Source organism: Nerophis ophidion, linkage group LG08 (genome assembly GCF_033978795.1).
Source record: "Nerophis ophidion isolate RoL-2023_Sa linkage group LG08, RoL_Noph_v1.0, whole genome shotgun sequence".
NCBI classification, from domain to species: domain Eukaryota; kingdom Metazoa; phylum Chordata; class Actinopteri; order Syngnathiformes; family Syngnathidae; genus Nerophis; species Nerophis ophidion.
In genome coordinates this window covers 13,111,561-13,138,299 of record NC_084618.1, presented here as the reverse complement: position 1 = coordinate 13,138,299, position 26,739 = coordinate 13,111,561, and the positions used below count along the sequence as shown (strand labels likewise).

Genomic DNA, 26,739 nt, shown 5'->3' with positions numbered 1-26,739 from the left:
AATAAAAACAAAGTGTAAAAAAACATGGATCCACAGAAAATGACACATGGAATTGTACAGCATGTGTACTCATTTCCTGATTTAAATAGACGGAATGTTTTAAATTTGTACCGATTCATTTGCACACCCTTACTAAATGTTCATTTTTATCATTTCTATTCTATAGTCACATTATGAAAACATTTTAGAATACGCATACATCAACAAAAGTACTTAAAAATCTAGTAAAGTATGTAGAAGGAGGTGTAGATGATGACTTTGTGTATTATTCTCACCTGCTGGAAGTGCAGTTTCTTGAACATGGCGATGCTGACCTCGTTGTTCAGGCCGATTTTCACTTGAAACTTGTGGATGTTGAGTTTGGCGACCCCTGTGGGAGGAGAAGGTGCTCTTCAGTCACGCCATGATTCCTCACTACACATTTTAGTTTTTTTAAGGTGCCCTCTTTTATTAGGGTCCTTGGTGGAGTCATTTGCCATGGGCCAAGGACCCTATTGAAACTGCTGTGTTTTATTATAATTCCGCACCTACGCGCTGTAATTTGACCCCCTTAACATGCTTCGAAACTCACCAAATTTGACACACACGTCGGTATAGCAAACCTTCCCAACATATTAAGCAACCAATCCCCCAAAATGAAAATTACGCTCTAGCGCCCCCTAGGAAAAAATTACAGACAAAACTGCATGTAACTTCTGTTAGGAATGTCATAGCGGCATGAAACAAAAACTCCTATGTGGGTCTGACTTAGACCCAATTTTCATACACTCACCTCTTTCAGCAAAAATCTACAGGAAGTTGGCAAAAACCCCTTCAAAATAAAATTTTCGCAAAAAATGCAATTTTGGCCTCTTTGCGTTGTAATTTGACCCCGTTAAAATGTTTCAAAAGTCACCAAACTTGGCGCACACATAAGGACTGGCAAATATTGCGATCTAATGAAAAAAACAAACCCCAAAACTCAAAATTGCGCTCTAGCGCTATTTTTGAATAAAACACTGAAAAAACTGCTCCTAGGAAGAAAACACAGACACAATTGCTTGTAACTTCCGGTAAGAATGTCGGAGAGACATGAAACAAAAACCTCTATGTAGGTCTCGCTTAGACCTACATTTCATAGATTGACAACCCCCAACAAAAATCAACAGGAAGTTTGCAATCCCCCCTTCAAAACAAAAGTTTTGTAAAAACCAGTCACCTTTCTTCAAACATTATCTCCTATGAGTGCGTTTGTTGTTTTGGCTTCAAACTCGCACAGGAGAGAGATTGAACCCTTTTGATTAAAAGTATCGAACAGAGTTTTGATAAGTTCTCAGGTTTTGATTTTACACGCCTTCAAAGAACCCCTGTGCAAAGTCTCCTAAAAAATGTCATTTTTGCCTTTTTGAGCTGTTATTTGACCCCCTTAAAATGCTTCTAAACTCACCAAACTTGACACACACATCAGGTCTGGGAAAAATTGCGATCTGATGAAAAAACCTAACCTCAAAACTCAAAATTGCGCTCTACCGCCCCCCTAGGAATACAACACGGACAAACTGCTCCTAGGAAGAAAACACACACAAAACTGCTTGTAACTTCCGGTAGGAATGTTAGAGAGACATGAAACAAAAAACACTATGTAGGTCTCACTTAGACCTACATTTTAATAACTAACATACTTTAGCAAAAATCAACAGGAAGTTTGATATTTTCACTTCAATACAACAACTGCATTACTTTCACAATGCATTAGATTCTCAAAATAGTGGCTCCAAGGCGTCTTCTAACGCTTATCCGGCCGTGGGTCTCGGGGGCAGCAGCCAAAGGCGGACCCGACCAACGCTGCTTGCGGCTTTAATTATTTCTTGTTCCTTGACTGCACTTAAATGTAGAATATATGTAGAATATATTTATAGTATTCATATATTATGTATATAATATATGTTATATATTATTTATTATTATAATTGTCTATTGTGAGCAAACTGGTGCTGAATTTCCCCCAGGGATCAATAAAATACTTTCTATTCTATTCTATTGTTTTTATTTTCAAATTTTACTTTTTATTCAAACCCTTTTACCATATTTATTTTGCACGATCTTGTTTAGCTAATTTATTGTTTATGTTCTTTGTTTGTTTTTAGGGACCGAATGTCCCTTTGGGACAGAGGACCCTATTGTATTTCTAAGGTTTTATTATTATTCTTTATCATACCGCCACCTCTTTGAGCTGTAATGTGACCCCTTTAACATGCTTCAAAACTCACCAAATTTAACACACACATCAGGACTGGTGAAGATTGCACTCTAATCAAAAAACCAAACCCCAAAACTTAAAATTGCGCTCTAGCACCTCCTAGGAAAAAACACAGACAAAACTGCTTGTAACTTCCATTAGGAATGTCGTAGAGACATGAAAAAAAACCCTCTATGTAGGTCTGACTTAGACCTACATTTCATACAATTACATCCTTCAGCAAGAATCAACAGAAAGTTGGCAAAAAACCCTTCAAAACAAAAGTTTCCTTAAAAAAATGTAATTTTTGCCTCTTTGAGCTGTAATTTGACCCCCTTAAAATGCTTCAAAACTCACCAAACTGGACACACACATCAGGACTGGCGAAAATTGCGATCTAATAAAAAAGCCAAACCCCAAAACTCAAAATTGCGCTCTAGCGCCCCCTAGGAATAAAACACAGACAAAACTCCTGCTAGGAAAAAAACACAGACAAAACTGCTTGTAACTTCCGGTAGGAATGTCGTAGAAACATGAAACAAAAACCCCTATGTAGGTCGCACTTAGACCTACATTTCATTCATTTACATCCTTCAGCAAAAATCAACAGGAAGTTGGCACTTACCCCTTCAAAACAAAAGTTTTGTAAAAACCCGTCACCTTTTTTCAAACATCATCTCCTCTGAACGCGTTTGTTGTGTCGGCTTCAAACTCGCACAGGAGAGAGATTGAACCCTTCTGATTAAAAGTTGAGAAAAGAGTTTTAATAACTGCCATGGTTTTAATTTTAAGAGCCTTCAAAGAACCTCTGCGCTGATGCTGCTGTGCTGCTGTGCTGCTGCCGTCTCAAGATGGCCGCCTAAAGCCTGACCACACAATGCAACGTGAATGAGATAAATAATATTATTTGATATTTTACGGTAATGTGTGAAAAATTACACACATAAGACGCACCCCCGGCCAAACCATGAAAAAAACTCACTAAAACACTAATAACACAATAAGCAGATAAGGGATTTTCCAGAATTATCCTAGTAAATGTGTCTAATAACATCTGAATTGCTCCCACTGCCCTCGTCTTTTTATTTTTATTTTTTCTAGTCCTTTACTCTCACTTTCCTCATCCACAAATCGCCGCCTTTCGCCCGATTGCAGCTGAGATAGGCTCCAGCGACCCCCCCGCAACCTCGAAACGGACAAGCGGTATAAAATGGATTGATGGATATATATATATATATATATGTGTGTGTTTGTTTGTTTTTTTAATCGATTCTGAGGTTTTTTTTTATAATCGATTAAGAATCAGTACAAATAAAAATCGGGATTAATTCGAAAATCCATTATTTTTTGAAACCCCTATTATTTAGGATCTCCTACAAAGGATGACATCCCTCCATTAAAGGCCTACTAAAATGAAATGTTCTTATTTAAACGATTTTTCTTATTTAAACGGGGATAGCAAGTCAATTCTATGTGTCATACTTGATCATTTCGCGATATTGCCATATTTTTGCTGAAAGGATTTAGTAGAGAACATCCACGATAAAGTTCGCAACTTTTGGTCGCTAATAAAAAAGCCTTGCCTGTACCGGAAGTAGCAGACGATGTGCGCGTGACGTCACGGGTTGTGGAGCTCCTCACATCTGAACATTGTTTACAATCATGGCCACCAGCTTCTAGAGCGATTCGGACCGAGAAAGCAACAATTACCCCATTAATTTGAGCGAGGATGGAAGATTTGTGGATGAGGAAAGTGAGAGTGAAGGACTAGAAGAAATAAAAATAAAAAGACGAGGGCAGTGGGAGCGATTCAGATGTTATTAGACACATTTACTAGAATAATTCTGGAAAATCCCTTTTCTGCTTATTGTGTTACTAGTGTTTTAGTGAGATTATATGGTCGTACCTATACAACCTGAAGATAGGCCCCGCACCTTTCTTCAGCACCAGTCGACAAGTGGTGGCGATGCCCATCTCTGCCCTTCGCAAGGGATTCTCTTCGAAACATGATCTTTTGAAATGATCACTGCATAATACACTCTACTTTGTGTGTGTGGTCCAATCCAACCGTGTTCGCTTGACATCTCTGTTCCATAGTAAAGCTTCACCGTCATCTTTCGGGAATGTAAACAAGGAAACACCAGCTGTGTTTGTGTTGCTAAAGGCGGCCGCAATACACCGCTTCCCACCTACATCTTTCTTCTTTGACGTCTCCATTATTCATTGAACAAATTGCAAAAGATTCAGCAAAACAGATGTCCAGAATACTGTGGAATTATGCGATGAAACGAGACGACTTATAGCTGGGAATAATGCTGGAACAAAATGTCCTCTACAATGCGTGACGTCAGGCGCACGCGTCATCGTACCGTGACGTTTTAGCATGATACTTCCGCGCAAAATTTAGTAAACTAAAGCGGCCATATTGGCATGTGTTGCAATGTTAATATTTCATCATTGATATATAAACTATCAGACTGTGTGGTCGGTAGTAGTGGCTTTCAGTAGGACTTTAAGTTTAGGTGACAACAAAAATCTTGTTTTATTTCAGTAGGCAAAATTATACAGCCTGCTCGGTGGCCTAGTGGTTAGAGCAGGGGTGTCGAACTCAAACACAGAGTGGGCCAAAATTTAAAACGGAACAAAGCCGCGGGCCAAGGTTGAACAAATGAACCTTTTAATAGGGACCCAAACAAGTTTTGCATTAAATATTGAACAAGCAAGGCTTATATAACTTTAGTGACATGCAAAATCCAGTTTCAAATAATAATAGTAATAATTGAAAAAAAGTATCAATGGCATATCCAATAAAATGTAAAGCCTTTTTTTCTATTTGCAATCTTCTGAGGTAAATATCAATTTTTTTCCACGGACTACTAATAAATTTGAAAATAAAATAACAATAATGAATGAAGCAAACATTCAAGCCTTGAAGTAGCGAGAGAAAATGCATGAATAAAACGTTAATTATTGGCCAGTTTGCTGGAAGTTTCCCGGAAGAGTTAGTGCTGCAAGGGGTTCTGGGTATTTGTTCTGTTGTGTTACGGTGCGGATCCATCCGTCCATTTTCTACCGCTTAATCCCTTTCGGGGTCGCGGGGGGCGCTGGCGCCTATCTCAGCTACAATCGGGCGGAAGGCAGGGTACACCCTGGACAAGTCGCCACCTCATCGCAGGGCCAACACAGACAGACAGACAACATTCACACTCACATTCACACACTAGGCCCAATTTAGTGTTGCCAATCAACCTATCCGCAGGTGCATGTCTTTGGAAGTGGGAGGAAGCCGGAGTACCCGGAGGGAACCCACGCATTCACGGGGAGGACATGCAAACTCCACACAGAAAGATCCCGAGCCTGGATTTGAACCCAAGACTGCAGGACCTTCGTATTGTGAGGCAGACGCACTAACCCCTCTGCCACCGTGAAGCCCTACGGTGCGGATGTTCACCTGAAATGTGTTTGTCATTCTTGTTTGGTGTGGGTTCACAGTGTGGCGCGTATTTGTAACGGTGTTAAAAGTTGTTTATACGGCCACCCTCAGTGTGACCTGTATGGCTGTTGACCAAGTATGCCTTGCATTCATTTGGGTGTGTGTAAAAGACACAAATATTATGTGACACGCTGTTAGTATGGAGGAAAAGCGGACGTGACGACAGGTTGTAGAGAACGCTAAAGGCAGTGCCTTAAATGCACGCCCCCAATATAGTTGTCCAGGTGGAAATCGGTAGAAATTGGGGAGAATGGTTGCCCCGGGAGATTTTCGGGAGGGGCACCGAACTTCGGGAGTCTACCGGGAAAATTTTTGTTTGGTGTGGGTTCACAGTGTGGCGCGTATTTGTAACGGTGTTAAAGTTGTTTATACGGCCACCCTCAGTGTGACCTGTATGGCTGTTGACCAAGTATGCCTTGCATTCACTTGTGTGTGTGTAAAAGCCACAAATATTATGTGACACGCTGTTAGTATGGAGGAAAAGCGGACGTGATGACAAGTTGTAGAGAACGCTAAAGGCAGTGCCTTAAATGCCCGCCCCCAAAAGTCTACCGGGAAAATAAGGAGGGTTGGCAAGTATGAGTATTAGCGGTGAATGCGGTGTTACATGCTAAATTGATATTGCCTCAAGGGCCAAATTAAATTTTGGCCCGCGGGCCAGAGTTTGACACCCATGGGTCGGGAACCTTTTTGGCTGAGAGAGCCGAAAAGCCAAATATTTCAAAAAGTATTTCCGTAAGAGCCATATAATATTTTTCTTAAAACTGAACACAACTAAACATGTGCATTTTTAAGTAAGACCAACATTTCTAGGGTATAAGAGGTCTCTTATTCTTTGTAATAACATTGTTATTCTGGAGCTAACTGTGGAGGGGGCGTGGCCTGCGGGCCTGCAGCGAACTGGGGTGTGCCAGGGCAGGCCTCGAAATCAGCGACAGGTGCGTAGATGGCCCAAAAGGGCCTTGTTATCTAATCACCTGTCGCTCTGTTATAAGCAGCAGCCAGGAGGAGAGACGGGGTTGGGGCTGGAGCCAGAGCGCGAGCGAGAACGACACTAACTGAGAGACTTATTGAAAAATAAAACAATATTGTACCCCGGAAACAGGCTCTCATGGTCCGAAGAACCCTCAGAGGGGCAAGCCCCACACTAACCAAGAATAAATCAATAACTTCTTACCATTAACGCAACTTCTTGAACAGGTGCGGTAGGAAACGGATGGATGGATTAAAAATGTATGAAAATGTTTTATATTTTGAACATTATTTTTAACACTGTGATTACAAGTGGAATCATTCATTACTTATCGTGTTAAGGAATGTCAGCTAAGATTTATCCGAGAGCCTCAAAAGAGCCACATCTGGCTCTAGAGCCATAGGTTCCCTACCCCTGGGTTAGAGGGTCCGCCCTGAGATCGGAAGGTCTCGAGTCATACCAAAGACTATAAAAATTGGGAGCTGTTACGTCCCTGCTTGGCACTCAGGTTGGAATTGGGGGTTAAAGCAAAATTGGGGGTTAAAGCACCAAAAATGATTCCCGGGCGCGGCCCCCGCTGCTGCTCACTGCTCCCCTCACCTCCCAGGGGGTGAAACAAGGGGATGGGTCGAATGCAGAGGACAAATGGTGTGTGTGTGTGACAATCATTGCTACTTTAACTTTAATAAAATGGTGTCAAAATTGTACTATTTTGTTTGTACTGAACGTCATGGCGGGTTTCAGCTACCAATGGAATTTATGATGGGAAATCCAACTGATAACATGTTGACAAATTCAGTCATCAAAATGAGAAAATGTGACGATGAGAGTCTCACCGTATTGCATCATCATGTGCACCACTTCCTTCCCGATGCCTTTGCCTCTGTAAGCGGGCTCTTGTCGGTTCCAGGAACATGTAGGGGGGGAGCGGGACAGTCAACACACACCACAGCAGGGGGATCACAAGAGTTCTTGTCACCTGCTATCATGATCTCGAGTTCAGCGAGGGACGGATCCAGCGGGTCGGTCAGGAAGATGTTGACGTCGCCGATCATGCATTGCTCCTCTTTCATTTTAGACTCCGCCCACCGCCGCTTGTCCAAGATGATGAAGGTGCACTCTTTGGGGGGAAATATAATCATGCAAATTAGGATGAGACTACTTCTTTTATGTTACTTTATGGAGTGACGTTACTGCCAAAACTCACACCAAATGTTTTGCCAGTAAAAAAACAACAACTACGTTCTTCAGATAAAAAAAACATTTGCAATTTAGGTTGATTGGCAACACTAAATTGGTCCTAGTGTTGGCCCTGTGATGAGGTAGCAAATTTTTATGTAAAGAATTGTTTTTATACTTGGAAATAATTTTTACTTGCATTAAACCTTTTTTCTTACTTTAAGAAAATTGTTTCATACACTTTTTTGCTTGCAAAAAATTTTTTTTTATACTTTCGAATCATTTTTTTTTAATGAACAAAATTGTTCTTTTATTTTTTTGCTTGACGTAATTGAGGAAAATTGCTTTTTTGTTTTAATTCGAAACAGTTTTAAATGTAGAGAATTGTTTTTATACGTGGAAATATTTTTTACTTGCATAAAACCTTTTTTTTTACTTTATAAATTTGTTTCATACACTTTTTTGCTTGCAAAAAAATGTTTTTTATACTTTCGAATAATTTTTGTAATGAACAAAATTGTTCTTTTATTTTTTTGCTTGACGTAATTGAGGAAAATTGCTTTTTTGTTTTAATTTGAAACAGTTTTTTTATGTAGAGAATTTTTTTTATACTTGGAAATATTTTTTACTTGCATTAAACCTTTTTTTTTACTTTAAGAAAATTGTTTCATACACTTTTTTGCTTGCAAAAAAATATTTTTTATACTTTCGAATCATTATTTTTATGAACAAAATTGTTCTTTTATATTTTTGCTTGCTGTGATTGAAGAAAATTACTTTTTAGTTTTAATTTGAAACAGTTTTTTATGTAGAGAATTGTTTTTATACTTGGAAATAATTTTTACTTGCATAAAACTTTTTTTTTTACTTTAGGAAAATTGTTTCATACACTTTTTTGCTTGCAAAAATAAGTTTTTTATACTTTCGAATCATTTTTTTTAATGAACAAAATTGTTCTTTTATTTTTTTGCTTGCTGTAATTGAAGAAAATTTCTTTTTTGTTTTAATTTTAAACTGTTTTTTATATAGAGACTTGTTTTTATACTTGGAAATATTTTTTACTTGCATAAAACCTTTTTTTTTACTTTAAGAAAATTGTTTCATACACTTTTTTGCTTGCAAAAAAATGTTTTTTATACTTTCGAATAATTTTTTTTAATGAACAAAATTTTTCTTTTATTTTTGTGCTTGCTGTAATTGAAGAAAATTGCTTTTTTGTTTTAATTTGAAACAGTTTTTTTATGTTGAAATTAGTTTTTATACTTGGAAATATTTTTTACTTGCAGAAAACCTTTTTTTACTTGAAGAAAATTGATTGATACACTTTTTTGCTTGCAAACAAATGTTTTCATACTTTCAAAAAAAAACATTTTAATGAACAAAATTGTTTTATTTTTTCGCTTGCTTTAATTGAAGAAAATTGCTTTTTTGTTATAATTGTAAACAGTTTTTTTCTGTAGAAATTTTTTTAGACTTGCAAATATTTTTTACTTGCAGAAAACCTTTTCTTTCCTTGAAGAAAATTGTTTGATACTCTTTTTTGCTTGCAAAAAATGTTTTTATACGTTCAAATATTTTTTTTTATGAAAAAAAATTGTTCTTTTATTTTTTTGCTTGCTGTAATTGAAGAAAATTGCTTTTTTGTTTTAATTTGAAACAGTTTTTTTATGTAGAGAATTGTTTTTATACTTGGAAATAATTTTTACTTGCATAAAACCTTTTTTTTTTACTTTAAGAAATTTGTTTCATACACTTTTTTGCTTGCAAAAAAATGTTTTTTTATACTTTCGAATCAATTTTTTTAATGAACAAAATTGTTCTTTTATTTTTTTGCTTGATGTAATTGAGGAAAATTTGCTTTTTTGTTTTAATTCGAAACAGTTTTAAATGTAGAGAATTGTTTTTATACTTGGAAATATTTTTTACTTGCATAAAACCTTTTTTTTACTTTAAGAAAATTGTTTCATACACTTTTTTGCTTGCAAAAAATGTTTTTTATACTTTCGAATAATTTTTTTAATGAACAAAATTGTTCTTTTATTTTTTTGCTTGATGTAATTGAAGAAAATTGCTTTTTTGTTTTAATTTGAAACAGTTTTTTTGTGTAGAATTGTTTTTATACTTGGAAATAATTTTACTTGCATAAAACCTTTTTTTTACTTTAAGAAAATTGTTTCATACACTTTTTTGCTTGCAAAAAAATGTTTTTTTTGCTTGCAAAAAAATGTTTTTTATACTTTCGAATCATTTTTTTTATGAACAAAATTGTTCTTTTATATTTTTGCTTGCTGTGATTGAAGAAAATTGCTTTTTTGTTTTAATTTGAAACAGTTTTTTTATGTAGAGAATTGTTTTTATACTTGGAAATATTTTTTACTTGCATAAAACCTTTTTTTTTTACTTTAAGAAAATTGTTTCATACACTTTTTTGCTTGCAAAAAAATGTTTTTTATACTTTCGGATCATTTTTTTTAATGAACAAAATTGTTCTTTTATTTTTTTGCTTGATGTAATTGAGGAAAATTGCTTTTTTTTTTTTATTTGAAACAGTTTTTTATGTAGAGAATTGTTTTTATAGTTGGAAATAAGTTTTACTTGCAGAAAACCTTTTTTTACTTGAAGAAAATTGTTTGATACACTTTTTTGCTTGCAAACAAATGTTTTCATACTTAAAAAAAAAAACATTTTAATGAACAAAATTGTTTTATTTTTTCGCTTGCTTTAATTGAAGAAAATTGCTTTTTTGTTATAATTGGAAACAGTTTTTTTATGTAGAAATTTTTTTCACACTTCCAAATATTTTTTACTTGCAGAAAACCTTTTCTTTTCTTGAAGAAAATTGTTTGATACTCTTTTTTGCTTGCAAAAAATGTTTTTATACCGTCAAATAATTTCTTTTTTATGAAAAAAAATTGTTCTTTTATTTTTTTGCTTGCTGTAATTGAAGAAAATTGCTTTTTTGTTTTAATTTGAAACAGTTTTTTTATGTATAGAATTGTTTTTATACTTGGAAATATTTTTTACTTGCATAAAACCTTTTTTTTTCCTTAAAGAAAATTGTTTGATACTCTTTTTTGCCTGCAAAAAATGTTTTTATACTGTCAAATATTTTTTTTTAATGAAAAAAAATTGTTCTTTTATTTTTTTGCTTGCTGTAATTGAAGAAAATTACTTTTTAGTTTTAATTCGAAACAGTTTTTTATGTAGAGAATTGTTTTTATACTTGGAAAAAATTTTTACTTGCATAAAACTTTTTTTTTACTTTAGGAAAATTGTTTCATACACTTTTTTGCAAGCAAAAAAATGTTTTTTATACTTTCGAATCATTTTTTTTAATGAACAAAATTGTTCTTTTATTTTTTTGCTTGCTGTAATTGAAGAAAATTGCTTTTTTGTTTTAATTTGAAACAGTTTTTTTATGTAGAAATTTGTTTTTATACTTGGAAATATTTTTTACTTGCATTAAACCTTTTTTTTTACTTTAAGAAAATTGTTTCATACACTTTTTTGCTTGCAAAAAAATGTTTTTTATACTTTCGGATCATTTTTTTTAATGAACAAAATTGTTCTTTTATTTTTTTGCTTGATGTAATTGAGGAAAATTGCTTTTTTGTTTTAATTTGAAACAGTTTTTTATGTAAAGAATTGTTTTTATACTTGGAAATAATTTTTACTTGCATAAAACTTTTTGTTTACTTTAGGAAAATTGTTTCATACACTTTTTTGCTTGCAAAAAAATGTTTTTTATACTTTCGAATCAGTTTTTTTAATGAACAAAATTGTTCTTTTATTTTTTTGCTTGATGTAATTGAGGAAAATTGCTTTTTTGTTTTAATTTGAAACAGTTTTTTATGTAGAGAATTGTTTTTATACTTGGAAATAATTTTTACTTGCATAAAACCTTTTTTTTACTTTAAAAAATTGTTTCATACACTTTTTTGCTTGCAAAAATACGTTTTTTATACTTTCGAATAATTTTTTTTAATGAACAAAATTGTTCTTTTATTTTTTTGCTTGATGTAATTGAGGAAAATTGATTTTTTGTTTTAATTCGAAACAGTTTTAAATGTAGAGAATTGTTTTTATACGTGGAAATATTTTTTACTTGCATAAAACCTTTTTTTTTACTTTATGAAATTTGTTTCATACACTTTTTTGCTTGCAAAAAAATGTTTTTTATACTTTCGAATCATTTTTTTTAATGAACAAAATTGTTATTTTATTTTTTTGCTTGATGTAATTGAGGAAATTTGCTTTTTTGTTTAAATTCGAAACAGTTTTTTATGTAGAGAATTGTTTTTATACTTGGAAATATTTTTTTACTTGCAGTAAACCTTTTTTTTACTTTAAGAAAATTGTTTCATACACTTTTTTGCTTGCAAAAGAATATTTTTTATACTTTCGAATAATTTTTTTTATGAACAAAATTGTTCTTTTATATTTTTGCTTGCTGTGATTGAAGAAAATTGCTTTTATGTTTTAATTTGAAACTGTTTTTTATATAGAGAATTGTTTTTATACTTGGAAATATTTTTTACTTGCATAAAACCTTTTTTTTTTACTTTAAGAAAATTGTTTCATACACTTTTTTGCTTTCAAAAAAATGTTTTTTATACTTTCAAATCACTTTTTTTAATGAACAAAATTGTTCTTTTATTTTTTTGCTTGCTGTAATTGAAGAAAATTGCTTTTTTGTTTTAATTTGAAACAGTTTTTTTATGTAGAAAATTGTTTTTATACTTGGAAAAATTTTTTACTTGCATAAAACCTTTTTTTTACTTTAAGAAAAACACTTTTTTACTTGCAAAAATATGTTTTTTATACTTTCGAATCATTTTTTTAATGAACACAATTGTTCTTTTATTTTTTTACTTGCTGTAATTGAAGAAAATTGCTTTTTTGTTTTAATTTGAAAGTTTTTTTATGTTGAAATTTGTTTTTATACTTGGAAATATTTTTTACTTGCAGAAAACCTTTTTTTCGACATGAAAAAAATAGTTTGATGCTCTTTTTTGCACTTTCAAATATTTTTTTAAATTGAAAAAAACTGTTTTAATACCTGTGAAACATTTTTTACTTGCAAAATTGGGAGCGAGCACGTACATTCTGGTGAGTTTGTCAAGTTGCGGGACTAATTCCGGTCCATATTACTTACTGTCACTGTCTTCCCTCCAGCTGCGTTGCATGTCATATTCTTGCTCAAGGGTCAGCGGCTCTGAGGCAGTCAGCTGCTGCAGCTCGGTGGACTTCATCCACTCGTGATACCTGAAGAGAAGGGGAAAAAAACACCATTAGTGACGGCCTTTTAAAGTTTCATGAAGGGACAAGTGGTAGGAAATGGATGGATATTTTCATGAAGGGACAAGCGGTGGCAAAAGGATGGATATTTCAACTTATTTTCAAGCGGTGGCGTTTTTTTCTGTTTATTTCTTCACAAGTAAACTAACAAAATCCCGTAGATATCAATTTTCTACCGCTTGTCCCTAAGTCGACAAAGTAAAATAAGACATTTTGAATGACGCTGCATTAACAATATTTCTCCTACCTTGGCACGTGTTCGGCATTGTATGGCACCAGCACGACTTTATGGCCTTCCAGCAGCGTGTTTTCATTTATCTTCATAATGGAAGAAAAAATAAAAATAATACAAATAAATATTTTAGTTTTTTCCGCGACTGAACACGAATTAGGTCAAGAGGAACTTCCGGGTCTATACTAACTCTACGCTACAAAACTGCGGCTGCGCCAATGGACCGAGGAAAGGACGGGCGCCCTCTGCTGGACACTAACGGTACATGCTTATTCTTAAAGTGGAACGTCGGGAATCTTTCTGGCTGAGAGAGCTAAGAATCCAAATATTTTAAAATGTATTTCCGTAAGAGCCATATACATTTCGACACTGAACACAACTAAACGCGTGCATTTTAAAGTAAGACCAACATTTTTTGACTATAATAGGTCTCTTATTCTTTGTAATAACATTGTTATTCTGAAGCTAACTGTGGAGGGGGCGTGGCCTGCGGGCCTGCAGCAAACAGTGTGATTACAAGTGGAATTATTCATTACTTATCGTGTCAAGCAAGGTCAGCTCAGATTTACCTTACCCCTGTTCTATAACAAAATACTAACAAACAAAAATAAAATCGTGAAAAAGTGGAATAAAATAGCAAAAAGGTGATAAAAACTCAAATAGAATTTGAAAATCCTTGAAAATATTTTAAAGACTTGGTGTTCACTTGTTTGAATAAATTCATAAAATGTTTTACTTTGCTTCTTATAACTTTCAGAAAGACAATTTTAGAGAAAAAAAATACAAACTTAAAAATGATTTTAGGATTTTTTTACCTTTTATATTCCTTCCTCTTCTTTCATGACAATTTAAATCAATGTTCAAGTATTTTTTTTTTATTGTAAAGAATAATAAATAAATGTTAATTTAATTCTTCATTTTAGCTTGTTTTTTCGACGAATTATGATTAAAATTCAAAAAAATATTCCGGCAAATCTAAAAAATCTGTAGAATCAAATGTAAATCTTATTTGTTTGAATTTCTTTTAAAATTTTTGTTCTGGAAAATCTAGAAGAAATAATGATTTGTCTTTGTTAGAAATATAGCTTGGTCCAATTTGTTATATTTTCTAACAAAATGCAGATTGGATTTTAACCTATTTAAAACATGTCTTTTAAATTCTAAAATTAATCTTAATCAGGAAAAATTACTTGTTTTTACTTGGAAACAGTTTTTTTATGAAGAAATTTGTTTTTAGACTTTCAAATATTTTTTACTTGCAGAAAATCTTTTTTTTTGAAGAAAATTGTTTGATACACTTTTGCTTGCAAAAAAAAAACGTTTTTATACTTTCGAATCATTTTTTAAAATTGAATAAAATCATTTTTATACCTGCGGGGAAAAAAATGTACTCGCAAAAAAATTATTTTTCTTGCAAATAATTTTTTGTTAATGGAAGATATTTGTTTTTACACTTGCAAAAAATTGTTTTAAACTTCTGAATCATTATTTGAATTGAAGAAAAAAATGTTTCACTTGGAAACAGATTTTTTTTAATGAACAAAATTGTTTTTATGCTTGCAAAAATTTGTTTCAAAACATAATTTTTAATTGAAGAAAACTGCTTTTTTGTTTTACTTGAAAACATTTTTCTATGAAGAAAATGGTTTTTGTACTTGCAAATATTTTTTACTTGCAAAAAACTTTTTTTTTACTTGAAGAAAATTGTTTGATAGTCTTTTTTGCTGCCAAAACTTTTTTTTTATTCTTTAGAATAATGTTTTTAATTTAATAAAATTGTTTTTATACTAGCGAAAAAATTATTTTACTCACAAAATACTTATTTTTCTTGCAAAAAATGTTTTTGTTAATGGAAGAAATTTGTTTTTACACTTGCAAATCTTTTATTTTGGTTTCAAAAAAATGTTTTAAACTTCTGAATATGTTTTTTAATTGAAGAAAAATGTGTTATACTTGCGGGGGAAAAAAGTTCTAGCAAAAAAACGTATTTTTCTTGCAAATCATTGTTTGTTAATGGAATAAATTTGTTTTCAAAGTTCTAAAACAAAATACTGACAAACAAAAAAAAAATCGTGAAAAAGTGGAATAAAATAGCAAAAAGGTGATAAAAACTCAAATAGCATTTGAAAATCCAAGAAAATATTTTAAAGACATGTATATATATATATATATATATATATATATATATATATATATATATATATATATATATATATACATATATACACTCGTTTAAATAAATGCATTATTTTTTTTTACTTTGCTTCTTATAACTTTCAGAAAGACAATTTTAGAGAAAAAAAATACAAACTTAAAAATGATTTTAGGATTTTTTTTACCTTTTAAATTCCTTCCTCTTCTTTCATGACTATTTAAATCAATGTTCAAGTAAATTAAAAATTTTTTACATACATTTTGATTTCAATCTTCATTTTAGCTTCTGTTTTTTCGACAAATTCTGATTAAAATTAAAAATTGTTATTCTGGAAAATCTAGAAAATCAAATTTAAATCTTATTTCAAAGTCTTTTGAATTTCTTTTAAAAATTTTGTTTTGGAAAATCTAGAAGAAATAAGGATTTGTCTTTGTTAGAAATATAGCTTGGTCCAATTTGTTATATTTTCTAACAAAATGCAGATTGGATTTTAGCCTATTTAAAACATGTCTTTTAAATTCTAAAATTAATCTTAATCAGGAAAAATTACTAATGATGTTGTATAAATTATTTTTTTATTTTTTTCTTCAAAAAAGATTCGAATTAGCCAGTTTTTCTCTTCTTTTTTTGGTTGAATTTTGAATTTTAAAGAGTCGAAATTGAAGATAAACTATGTTTCAAAATTTAATTTTCTATTTTTTTTGGGGTGTTTTCTCTTCTTTTAAACCGTTCAATTAAGTGTTTTTTTCATCATTTTTTTCTCTACAAAAAACCTTCCGTGAAAGGAAAAAAAAAAGTCAGCAACACCCATTTTTTTTATATATATATAGATTTATTTATTAAAGGTAAATTGAGCAAATTGGCTATTTCTGGCAACTTATTTAAGTGTGTATCAAACTGGTAGACCTTGGCGTTAATCAGTACCCAAGAAGTAGCTCTTGCTTTCAAAAAGGTTGCTCTAAATCACAAGTGTCTCAAAGGGCTGCACAAACCACGACATCCTTGGTACAGAGCCCACATAAGGGCAAGGAAAAACTCAGCCCTGTAGATCACAATACATGAAAGAAACAGAACACCTTCATGTTGCTTCCCATCCTACAGAGTGGAGTTTTACCAGCATTTTTCTCACCTTTTATTTTGAAGTTTTGGTATAAATGTCTTTTATTTTTTAATTGATTAGTATAATTGATTTATGTGGACCTGCCCAGTCCGTGCCAGACTTTGACGGACTCCTGCGCCGTGTTGACCATGTCCATCCAGTGCTGCAGCTGGGGACCTCGAGCATACATGAAGGGTCCCAAGACCAGAACCCCCAGCGGGATCCACGGTTCTGGAAAGAACTTGTTCAGGTGGGTTTTCGCCCAATGAGGTGCTTTCCTCACCTGAGGGGGTGTGGCTAGGCTGCTGGACCAGGAATCTCAGGCAGGCCTCGTCCAGGTGCTCGGGCCGCAGCTTGAACGCCATCTTGTGGTCCAGGTTGGCGTCGCGGTCCGCCTTGACCACGCCGCCGCGCTTAGTCTTCACCACCTGGGTGTGGATCTGCAAGCTCACCTGGACGCACACGCCTGTGGACACGCCCACGTCACACACAACTTGCTATTCGACGCGTGCTAACTGTTAGCATGTTCAAGTTAGCATCATCATGCTAACGTTTTTTTATCTAATATAGCAGCCGGACACCTTAAGAGTCACACAACATGCTACTTGACACATGCTAACTGTTAGCGTGTTCAAGTTAGCATCATCATGCTAACGTTTTTTTAGCTAATAATGCAGCCGTACACCTTAAGAGTCACATAAGGTGCTACTTGACACGTGCTTACTGTTAGCATGTTCAAGTTAGCATGCTAACTCTTAGCATGTTCAAGTTAGCATCATCATGCTAACGTTTTTTATCTAATAATGCAGCCGTACACCTTAAGAGTCACATAAGGTGCTACTTGACACGTGCTAACTGTTAGCATGTTCAAGTTAGCATTATCATGTTGACGTTTAGCTAATAATGCAGCCAGACACCTCAAGAGTAACATAACATGCTACTTGACGCATGATAACTGTTAGCATGTTCAAGTTAGCATGATCATGCTAACGTTTTTAGCTAATAATGCAGCCAGACACCTCACGAGTAACATAACATGCTAACTGTTAGCATGTTCAAGTTAGCATCATCATGCTAACGTTTTTTTTAATCTAATAATGCAACCGTACACCTTAAGAGTCACATAAGGTGCTACTTGACATGTGCTAACTTGTTAGCGTATTCAAGTTAGCATGCTAACTGTTAGCATGTTCAAGTTAGCATCATCATGCTAACGTTTTTTTAGCTAATAATGCAACCGTACACCTTAAGAGTCACATAAAGTGCTACTTGACACGTGCTTACTGTTAGCATGTTCAAGTTACCATGCTAACTGTTAACATGTTCAAGTTAGCATGATCATGCTAACGTTTTGTATCTAATAACGCAGCCGTACACCTTAAGAGTCACACAACGTGCTACTTGACACATGTTAACCGTTATCATGTTAAAGTTAGCATGCTAATACTTTTCACCTTAGACATTTTATAACTTGCTACTTGAAGCATGCTAGTGTTGGCATGTTAGCGTGAGGCATTAGAATGCTAACATTTTTAGTGTATTTTACAGCCGTACACCTTAATTAAGTCATATGACTTGCTTCTTGACACATGCGAACTTTTAGCATGCTATGTAAGAACGCTAACATTTTTTGTCTATTTGGCAGCTGTACACCTTAAACTCATACAACTTGGTACTTGACACTGGTTAACTGTTAGCATGCCAGCGTGTTTGCACTAGAATGCTAACTTTTTAAGCTAATTTTACAGCCTTTCACCTCAGTCCTTTAATTGGTAGTTTGAACACGCTAAATTTTGTCGCCGTACACCTCAGTAATACAAATTGTTTAAATGAAACCTGTCACCTTTTAGCATACTAACAATAATATGCGAGTATGTTAGCATTAGCATGCTAACTTTTTAAGCCAATTTTTAGTTTAAAAATGCCAACTTTTTTAGCCAATTTTGTCGACAAACACCTCAGTCATACAACTTGTTTAAATGAAACATGTCACCTTTTAGCATACTAACATTAATATGCGAGCATTTTACCATTAGCATGCTAGCTTTTAAAGCAAATTTTTAGTTTAGAAAATGCCAACTTTTTTAGCCAATTTTGTCGCCGTACACCTCAGTCATACAACTTGTTTAAATGAAACAGGTCACCTTTTAGCATACTAACATGAATATGCAAGCATGTTAGCTTTAGCATGCTAACTTTTTAAGCCAATTTTTAGTTTAGAAATGGCAACTTTTTTAGCCAATTTTGTCGGCATACACCTCAGTCATACAACTTGTTTAAATGAAACATGTCACCTTTTAGCATACTAACATTAATATGCGAGCATTTTACCATTAGCATGCTAGCTTTTAAAGCAAATTTTTAGTTTACAAAATGCCAACTTTTTTAGCCAATTTTGTCGGCGTACACCTCAGTCATACAACTTGTTTAAATGAAACATGTCACCTTTTAGCATACTAACATTAATATGCGAGCATTTTAGTATCAGCATGCTAACTTTTGAAGCAAATTTTCAGTTTAGAAATGCCAACTTTTTTAGCCAATTTTGTCAGCATACACCTCAGTCATACAACTTGTTTGAATGAAACATGTCACCTTTTAGCATACTAACATTAATATGCCAGCATGTTAGCATTAGCATGCTAACTTTTTAAGCAAATTTTTAGTTTAGAAATGCCAACTTTTTCAGCCAATTTTGTCGCAGTACACCTCAGTCATACAACTTGTTTGAATGAAACATGTCACCTTTTAGCATACTAACATTAATATGCGAGCATTTTAGCATTAGCATGCTAACTTTTGAAGCAGATTTTAGTTTAGAAATGCCAACTTTTTTAGCCAATTTTGTCACCGTACACCTCAGTCATACAACTTGTTTAAATCAATCAATCAATCAATCAATGTTTACTATTAGCATACTAACATTAATATGCGAGCATTTTACCATTAGCATGCTAGCTTTTAAAGCAAATTTTTAGTTTACAAAATGCCAACTTTTTTAGCCAATTTTGTCGGCGTACACCTCAGTCATACAACTTGTTTGAATGAAACATGTCACCTTTTAGCATACTAACATTAATATGCCAGCATGTTAGCATTAGCATGCTAACATTTTTAGTCATGTTTTTTCCCCACCATACACCTCCTACCTGAGTCCGTGACCAGCTGAAGTCCTCGAGCCCTCACCACCTCCACCGAGAGGCGCTGGAGAGACGGACTGTAGCTCAGAGACACCAACACATCCCCCCACTCTGAACACTGACAGTGGGGGATGGGCATGAGATGAGAATGATAAGAGAAGGGATTAACGATGCGATGAGATAGGCCGTGATAATACAAACCCTGTTTCCATATGAGTTGGGAAATTGTGTTAGATGTAAATATAAACGGTGGCAATAAATCAGAGGTGGGTAGTGACGCGCTACATCTACTTGAGTAACTTTTGGGATAAATTGTACTTCTAAGAGTAGTTTTTATGCAACATACTTTTACTTTTACTTGAGTATATTTATAGAGAAGAAACGCTACTTTTACTCCGCTCCATTTATCTGCAATCAGGTCGCTACTCGGTACTTTTTTTTTTTTTTATCGATCTGTTAATGCACGCTTTGTTTGTTTTGATTTTGTCAGACACGCATTCAAAGTAGGAACTACGCATGCCTGCGTTTCACCAATCACATGCAGTCACTGGTGACGTTGGACCAATCAAACAGAGCCAGGTGGTCACGTGACCGTCCTACGTAGACCCCAACATGTTGAAAACTTATTGGGGTGTTACCATTTAGTGGTCAACTGTACGGAATATGTACTGTACTGTGCAATCTACTAATAAAAATTTCAATCAATCAACCAATTAATCAAAAGTGTAAAGGAAAAAAGACACTTTTTATTTCAATCGTACTTCCCGTCAAAAGCCTAAAGACTGATCGCACAGTTCCTGTCTTCACAATAAAAGCGCCGCTCCATCGCGCCGGCGCTAACGAAATAAGAGTCTCCGAAAGTCAGCGCAAACAAACTATCAAGCTACGGAGTTTGCCGCCAATGTATTTCTTGTAAAGTGTATAAAAACGAATATGGAAGCTGGACAAATACGATGCCAAAAACCACCGACTTTCATGTGGTATTAGACAGAAAGGAGGAACTTTTTTTCTCCTCCATTTGAAAACCGGGACGTTATCAGCACTATACTGTCTGATTCCAATCAATGCAAGTCATCAGAATCAGGTAATACACCAACTTATATTCTTGTCCTCATGAAAGATAGGAATCTATGTGTTAAACATGCATGTATATCCATTAAAACACCTTCAACATGTCAACAAAAACGGCAAAATAAATAAATATAAATTATATACTGTATGTATGTATATATATATACATATATATATATATATATATATATATATATATATATATATATATATATGATACGTGTGTGTATGTATATATGAGGTAGATCACCTCGACTTGGTCATTTATTAAGTAATTGATTAACGTTGAAAAACTTATTGGGGTGTTACCATTTAGTGGTCAATTGTACGGAATATGTACTGTACTGTGCAATCTACTAATACAAGTTTCAATCAATCAATCAATAAATCAATCAATCAATAAATGCCTACTGAGCCTATGGTGCTGTGAAGTTATTGTGGCTCAATTTGCCTTAATTTTTTTTTATTTTGATGTTTTATTATTTAATATATAATATTGTTTTAGTTGCTTAAGAGATATTCCTGGCTCTGAATTTGCTCATTGCTATTTTTATGTTTTTGTGCATTATTTGTTGCCGTAATCAGGTTACTCATCAGTTACTCAGTACTTGAGTAGTTTTTTCACAACATACTTTTTACTTTTACTCAAGTAAATATTTGGGTGACTACTCCTTACTTTTACTTGAGTAATAAATCTCTAAAGTAACAGTACTCTTACTTGAGTACAATTTCTGGCTACTCTACCCACCTCTGCAATAAATAATGATAAAGTTGAGGAATGCTCATCAAACACTTATTTGGAACATCCCACAGGTGTGCAGGCTAATTGGGAACAGGTGGGTGCCATGATTAGGTATAAAAGCAGCTTCCATGAAATGCTAAGTAATTCACAAGAAAGGATGGGGCGAGGTACACCCCTTTGTCCACAACTGCGTGAGCAAATAGTCAAAACAGTTTAAGAACAACGTTTCTCAAAGTGCAATTGCAAGAAATTTAGGGATTTCAACATCTACGCTCCATAATATCATCAAAAGGTTCAGAGAATCTGGATAAAAATCACTCCACGTAAGCGGCATGGCCGGAAACCAACATTGAATGAGGCACTGCATCAATAACCGACATCAATCTCTAAAGGATATCACCACATGGGCTCAGGAACACTTAGGAAAAACCCCTGTCGCTAAATACAGTTCGTTGCCACATCCTTAAGTGCAAGTTAAAGCTCTACTATGCAAAGCCAAAGCCATTTATCAACAACATCCAGAAATGCCGCCGGCTTCTCTGGGCCCAAAATCATCTAAGATGGACTGATGCAAAGTGGAAAAGTGTTCTGTGGTCTGACGAGTCCACATTTCAAATAGTTTTTTGGAAATATTCGACATTGTGCCATCCAGACCAGGGGTCGGGAACCTTTTTGGCTGAGAGAGCCATACAAGGCAAATGTTTTAAAAAGTATTTCCGTGAGAGCCAAATTCTTTTTTTTTTTAAGACAGAATACAACTAAATGCGTGCAATTTTTAAGCAAGACCGACATTTTTAGAGTATAAGCAGTAGAAAATGATGGATGGATGGAAGTCTCTTAATCTTTTTAATAACATTGTTAGTCTGAAGCTAACCAACTATAAATAAAATCCTTCCTACCATTAATGCGACTTCTTGAACAGGTGCGGTAGAAACCGGATGGATATTTTATATTTTGAATGTTATTTTTGACAATGTGATTACCAGCGGAATTATTCATTACTTACCATGTTAAGCAATGTTAACTAAGATTTATCTGAGAGCCAGGTGCAGTCATCAAAAGAACCACATCTGGCTCTAGAGCCATAGGTATCCTAGCCCTGATCCAGACTGTTATCGACGCAAAGTTGAAAAGCCAGCATCTGTGATGGTATGAGGGTGTATTAGTGCCCAAGGCATGGGTAACTTACACATCTGTGAAGGCACCATTAATGCTGAAAGGTACATACCGGTTTCGGAACAACATATGCTGCTCATTTTCATGGACGCCCCTGCTTATTTCAGTAAGACAATGCCAAGCCACATTCAGCACCTGTTACAACAGCGTGGCTTGGTAAAAAAAAGAGTGCGGGTACTTTCCTGGCCCGCCTGCAGTCCAGACCTGTCTCCCATGGCACATTATGAAGCGTAAAATACGACAACAAGACCCCGGACTGTTGAAGGACTGAAGCTCTACATAAAACAAGAACGGGAAAGAATTCCACTATCAAAGCTTCAACAATTAGTTTCCTCAAATCCCAAACGTTTATTGAGTGTTGTTAAAAGAAGAGGTGATGTAACACATTGGTGAACATGCCCTTTCCCAACTACTTGGCCATGAAGTTCTAAGTTAATTATTATTTGCAACAACAAAAAAATGTTTATGAGTTTGAACATCAAATATGTTGTCTTTGTAGCATATTCAACTGAATATGGGTTGAAAATGATTTGCAAATCATTGTATTCCGTTTATATTTACATCAAACACAATTTCCCACCTCATATGGAAACGGGGTTTGTACATACGTGGTGGTGGTCTTCGGCCTCCAGGTCCCTCCAGAGGACCCTGCCAGCCTGGCCCAGTTCTCCCTGCAGGGGGAACAGCACTCTGCCCACCGCCTGCCGCTTGCCGTCCTGCGCCACGCTCAGCACGCCCACGCTTAGGGTGGCGCGGGTCACGCGGGCGCCCGACACCTGCAGAGCGGGCGGGACGTGAAGGGACCGCGTTGGGGCATCAAAAACCCGACGTCCTCACCTGGAACAGGAAGCAGTCGTGGAACTCCGGGTCGGGCCCCGTGCATCTGGCCTTGGCCTGGCGGGGCCGCCGGTCGTCCGGGAGCAGGCGGAGCTGGACCAGGGTGACGTTTCCGTGGAAACGCGGCGGGAGGTTACCCAGGCGGAGGAGGGAGACCGCCAGCTGCTCGCTGCGGTGGCGATACTCCACGGAGAAGCAGAGGCGGGTGGCCATGCCGGGCGGGGGCGCCACCACCTCGCCGAGGGCGGGGCTGGAGTACAAGTCGGCGAGCAGCGTCCCCACCGGGTACCAACCTCGCCGCACAAGGACAATTACTCCCTCGTCTCATTCCCGTACGAGCGGGTGTGGCCTACTTTGGACTGAGAGAGAACCTCGATGGGCGAGAAGGTCGGTCTTCATCACCGCCGCCTTCTCCTCGGTCTTCGGGTTGGTCCGGGTTGGCGTGGTGAAGCGAGGAGGCAACGTGAAGGGGATCTCCACGGGCCTCCAGAACCCAGACAAAAAAATGTTAACCCAAAACCGGTGTAAATGGTAAATAAAAACAGAATACATCCATCCATCTTCTTCCGCTTATCCGAGGTCGGGTCGCGGGGGCAGCAGCCTAAGCAGGGAAACCCTGACTTCCCTCTCCCCAGCCACTTCGTCTAGCTCTTCCCGGGGGATCCCGAGGCGTTCCCAGGCCAGCCGGGAGACATAGTCTTCCCAACGTGTCCTGGGTCTTCCCCGAGGCCTCCTAAACACCTCCCTAGGGAGGCATTCGGGTGGCCAGAATACAATGATTTGCAAATCCTTGTCAACTTTTATTCAATGTTTATCAAATTTTATTAATTAATTTTTTTTTTTTTTTTTTACATTTATTTTATATTCAATTAAATAGACTGCAAAGGCAAGATATTTAATGTTCACACTGGAAAACGTTGTTATTTTTGGCAAATATGAGCTCATTTGCAATTTGATGCCTGCGTCATTTTTCAAAAAGAAGCTGGCACAGGTAACAAAAAAGACTGAGAAAAGTTGAGGAATGCTCATCAAACGGGTGAACAGGCTAATTGGGAACAGGCGGGTGCCGTGATTGGGTATAAAAGCAGCTGCCATGAAATGCAAACAAGGACGGGGCGAGGGTCAGCACTTTGTCAACAAATGCTTGAGCAAATTGTCCGACAGTTTAAGAACAACATTTTTTAACGAGCTATTGCAAGGAATTTAGGGATTTTACCATCTACGGTCCGTAATATCGTCAAAAGGTTCAGAGAATTTGGAGAAATCGCTGCACGTAAGCTATGACATGATGGACCTTCGATCCCTCAGGCGGTACCGCGTCAAAAAGCGACATCAGTGTGTAAAGGATATCACCACACGGGCTCAGGAACACTTCAGAAAAAAACACTGTCAGTAACTACAGTTGATTGCTACATCTGTAAGTGCAAGTTAAAACTCTGCTACGCAACGCGAAAGCCATTTATCAACAACACCCGGAAACGCCGCCGGCTCCGCTTGGGCCCGAGATCATCTAAGATGGACTGATGCAAAGTGGAAAAGTGTTCTGTGGTCCGACGAGTCCACATTTGAAATAGTTTTTGGAAACTATTACTCCGGAACAAAGAGGAAAAGAACCATCCGGATTGTTGTCGGCGCAAAGTTGAAAAGCCAGCATCTGTGATGGTATGGAGGTGTATTAGTGCCCAAAGCATGGGTAACTTACACATCTATGAAGGCACCATTAATGCTGAAAGGTCCATACAGGTTTTGGAGCAACATATGTTGTCATCCAAGCAATGTTATCATGGACGCCCCTGCTTATTTCAGCAAGACGATGCCAAGCCACGTGTTACAACAGCATGGTAAAAGAGTGCGGGTACTTGACTGGCCTGCCTGTAGTCCAGACCTGTCTCCCATTGAAAATGTGTGGCACATTACGAAGCCTAAAATACCACACCGGAGACCCCGGACTGTTGAACAACTTAAGCTGTACATCAAGCAAGAATAAGGAAGAATTCCACCTGAAAAGCTTCAAAAAAACGTTTACTGAGTGTTGTTAAAAGGAAAGGCCATGTAACACAGTGGTAAAAATGCCCCTGTGACAACTTTTTTGCAATGTGTTGCTGCCATTAATATTATTATTTAGATTTTTGAGTCTTCTGGTGTTTTTTGTTTGTTTTGGACTCATTCGGTTCCGGTTTGTGTGCACCTGTGTTGTGATGACTGTCTTTATTTAAGCCTGCCTTCTCCGTTCATTCTTTCTTGCATCCTAGTTTGCCTCACGCAACAACTTTGGTTCCCGGTTCTGTTTATGCTGGCTTCCATGCTAAAGCTCTATTTGTTTTCTGGCTCCCATGCTAGTTCGGTTAGTTTTGTCCAAGTCTGTTTTATTCCTTAATAAATCATTTTTTTTTCCTACCTGCACGCTGTGTCCGAAGCCCGACTGCATCCTTGGGAAAACGAAATGCGCCCGACTCGTTCCGATTAAATTATTTGCAAAAAAAAATCAGTTTCTCAGTGTGAACATGAAATATCTTGTCTCTGCAGTCTATTCAATTGAATATAAGTTGAAAAGGATTTGCAAATTTTTGTATTCTGTTTATATTTACCATTTACACAACGTGACAACTTCACTGCCAGAGTACTATCGGTAAGTGAAGTGAATTATATTTATATAGCGCTTTTCTCTAGTGACTCAAAGCACTTAACATAGTGAAACCCAATATCTAATTTACATTTAAACCAGTGTGGGTGGCACTGGGAGCAGGTGGGTAAAGTGTCTTGCCCAAGGACACAACGGCAGTGACTAAGTTGGCAGAAGCGGGGATTGAACCCGGAACCCTCAAATTGCTGGCACGGCCACTCTACCAACAGAGCTATAACCATAATACTCATCAGTATATGTAGTGAAAAAGTTCTATCGGGACACTTACTTGACCCAGGGGCCTTGAGAAACCTGCAGGGCTTGAGCAGTGCATGCTGGGACGGGGGCCACGGCGGCGTCCAGCTCCTGGTACTGACTGCGATCCCTCGCCCTCCTCCACAGGTAGAACATGACCAGGATCAGCAGGAGAAGCACCAGGAGACCCGCAGACAGGCCGGCAGCCAACAGAACCATCAGACCTGCACCACAAAGACACAAAGTAG

At 35.9% G+C, this 26,739-nt stretch overlaps 2 protein-coding genes across 5 annotated transcripts in view; both read right to left on the bottom strand.

Moving 5' to 3' along the window:
* Positions 1–13,618, bottom strand: part of nat9 (N-acetyltransferase 9 (GCN5-related, putative)) — a 94,913-nt gene extending 81,295 nt beyond the window's left edge. For 2 of the 3 annotated variants that reach the window (XM_061907722.1, XM_061907724.1), the window contains exons 1-5: positions 13,409–13,617; positions 13,019–13,128; positions 7,664–7,804; positions 7,521–7,580; positions 276–370 (exon numbers count right to left, since the gene is read on the bottom strand). In XM_061907722.1, the coding sequence (XP_061763706.1) occupies positions 276–370; positions 7,521–7,580; positions 7,664–7,804; positions 13,019–13,128; positions 13,409–13,485 (483 nt within the window). In that variant the 5' untranslated portion in view covers positions 13,486–13,617. Of the gene's footprint in view, positions 1–275; positions 371–7,520; positions 7,581–7,663; positions 7,805–13,018; positions 13,129–13,408 lie in introns of all 3 variants that reach the window. The other variant, XM_061907725.1, reaches the window with a different exon arrangement.
* A 2,789-nt stretch (positions 13,619–16,407) lies between these two features.
* Positions 16,408–26,739, bottom strand: part of syt15 (synaptotagmin XV) — a 34,113-nt gene continuing 23,781 nt past the window's right edge. For both annotated transcript variants that reach the window (XM_061907712.1, XM_061907713.1), the window contains exons 2-8: positions 26,526–26,715; positions 23,967–24,097; positions 23,614–23,906; positions 23,385–23,552; positions 19,797–19,905; positions 16,931–17,113; positions 16,408–16,878 (exon numbers count right to left, since the gene is read on the bottom strand). In XM_061907712.1, coding sequence (XP_061763696.1) covers positions 16,739–16,878; positions 16,931–17,113; positions 19,797–19,905; positions 23,385–23,552; positions 23,614–23,906; positions 23,967–24,097; positions 26,526–26,710 — 1,209 coding nt within the window. In that variant the 5' untranslated portion in view covers positions 26,711–26,715 and the 3' untranslated portion in view covers positions 16,408–16,738. The remainder of the gene's footprint in view (positions 16,879–16,930; positions 17,114–19,796; positions 19,906–23,384; positions 23,553–23,613; positions 23,907–23,966; positions 24,098–26,525; positions 26,716–26,739) is intronic.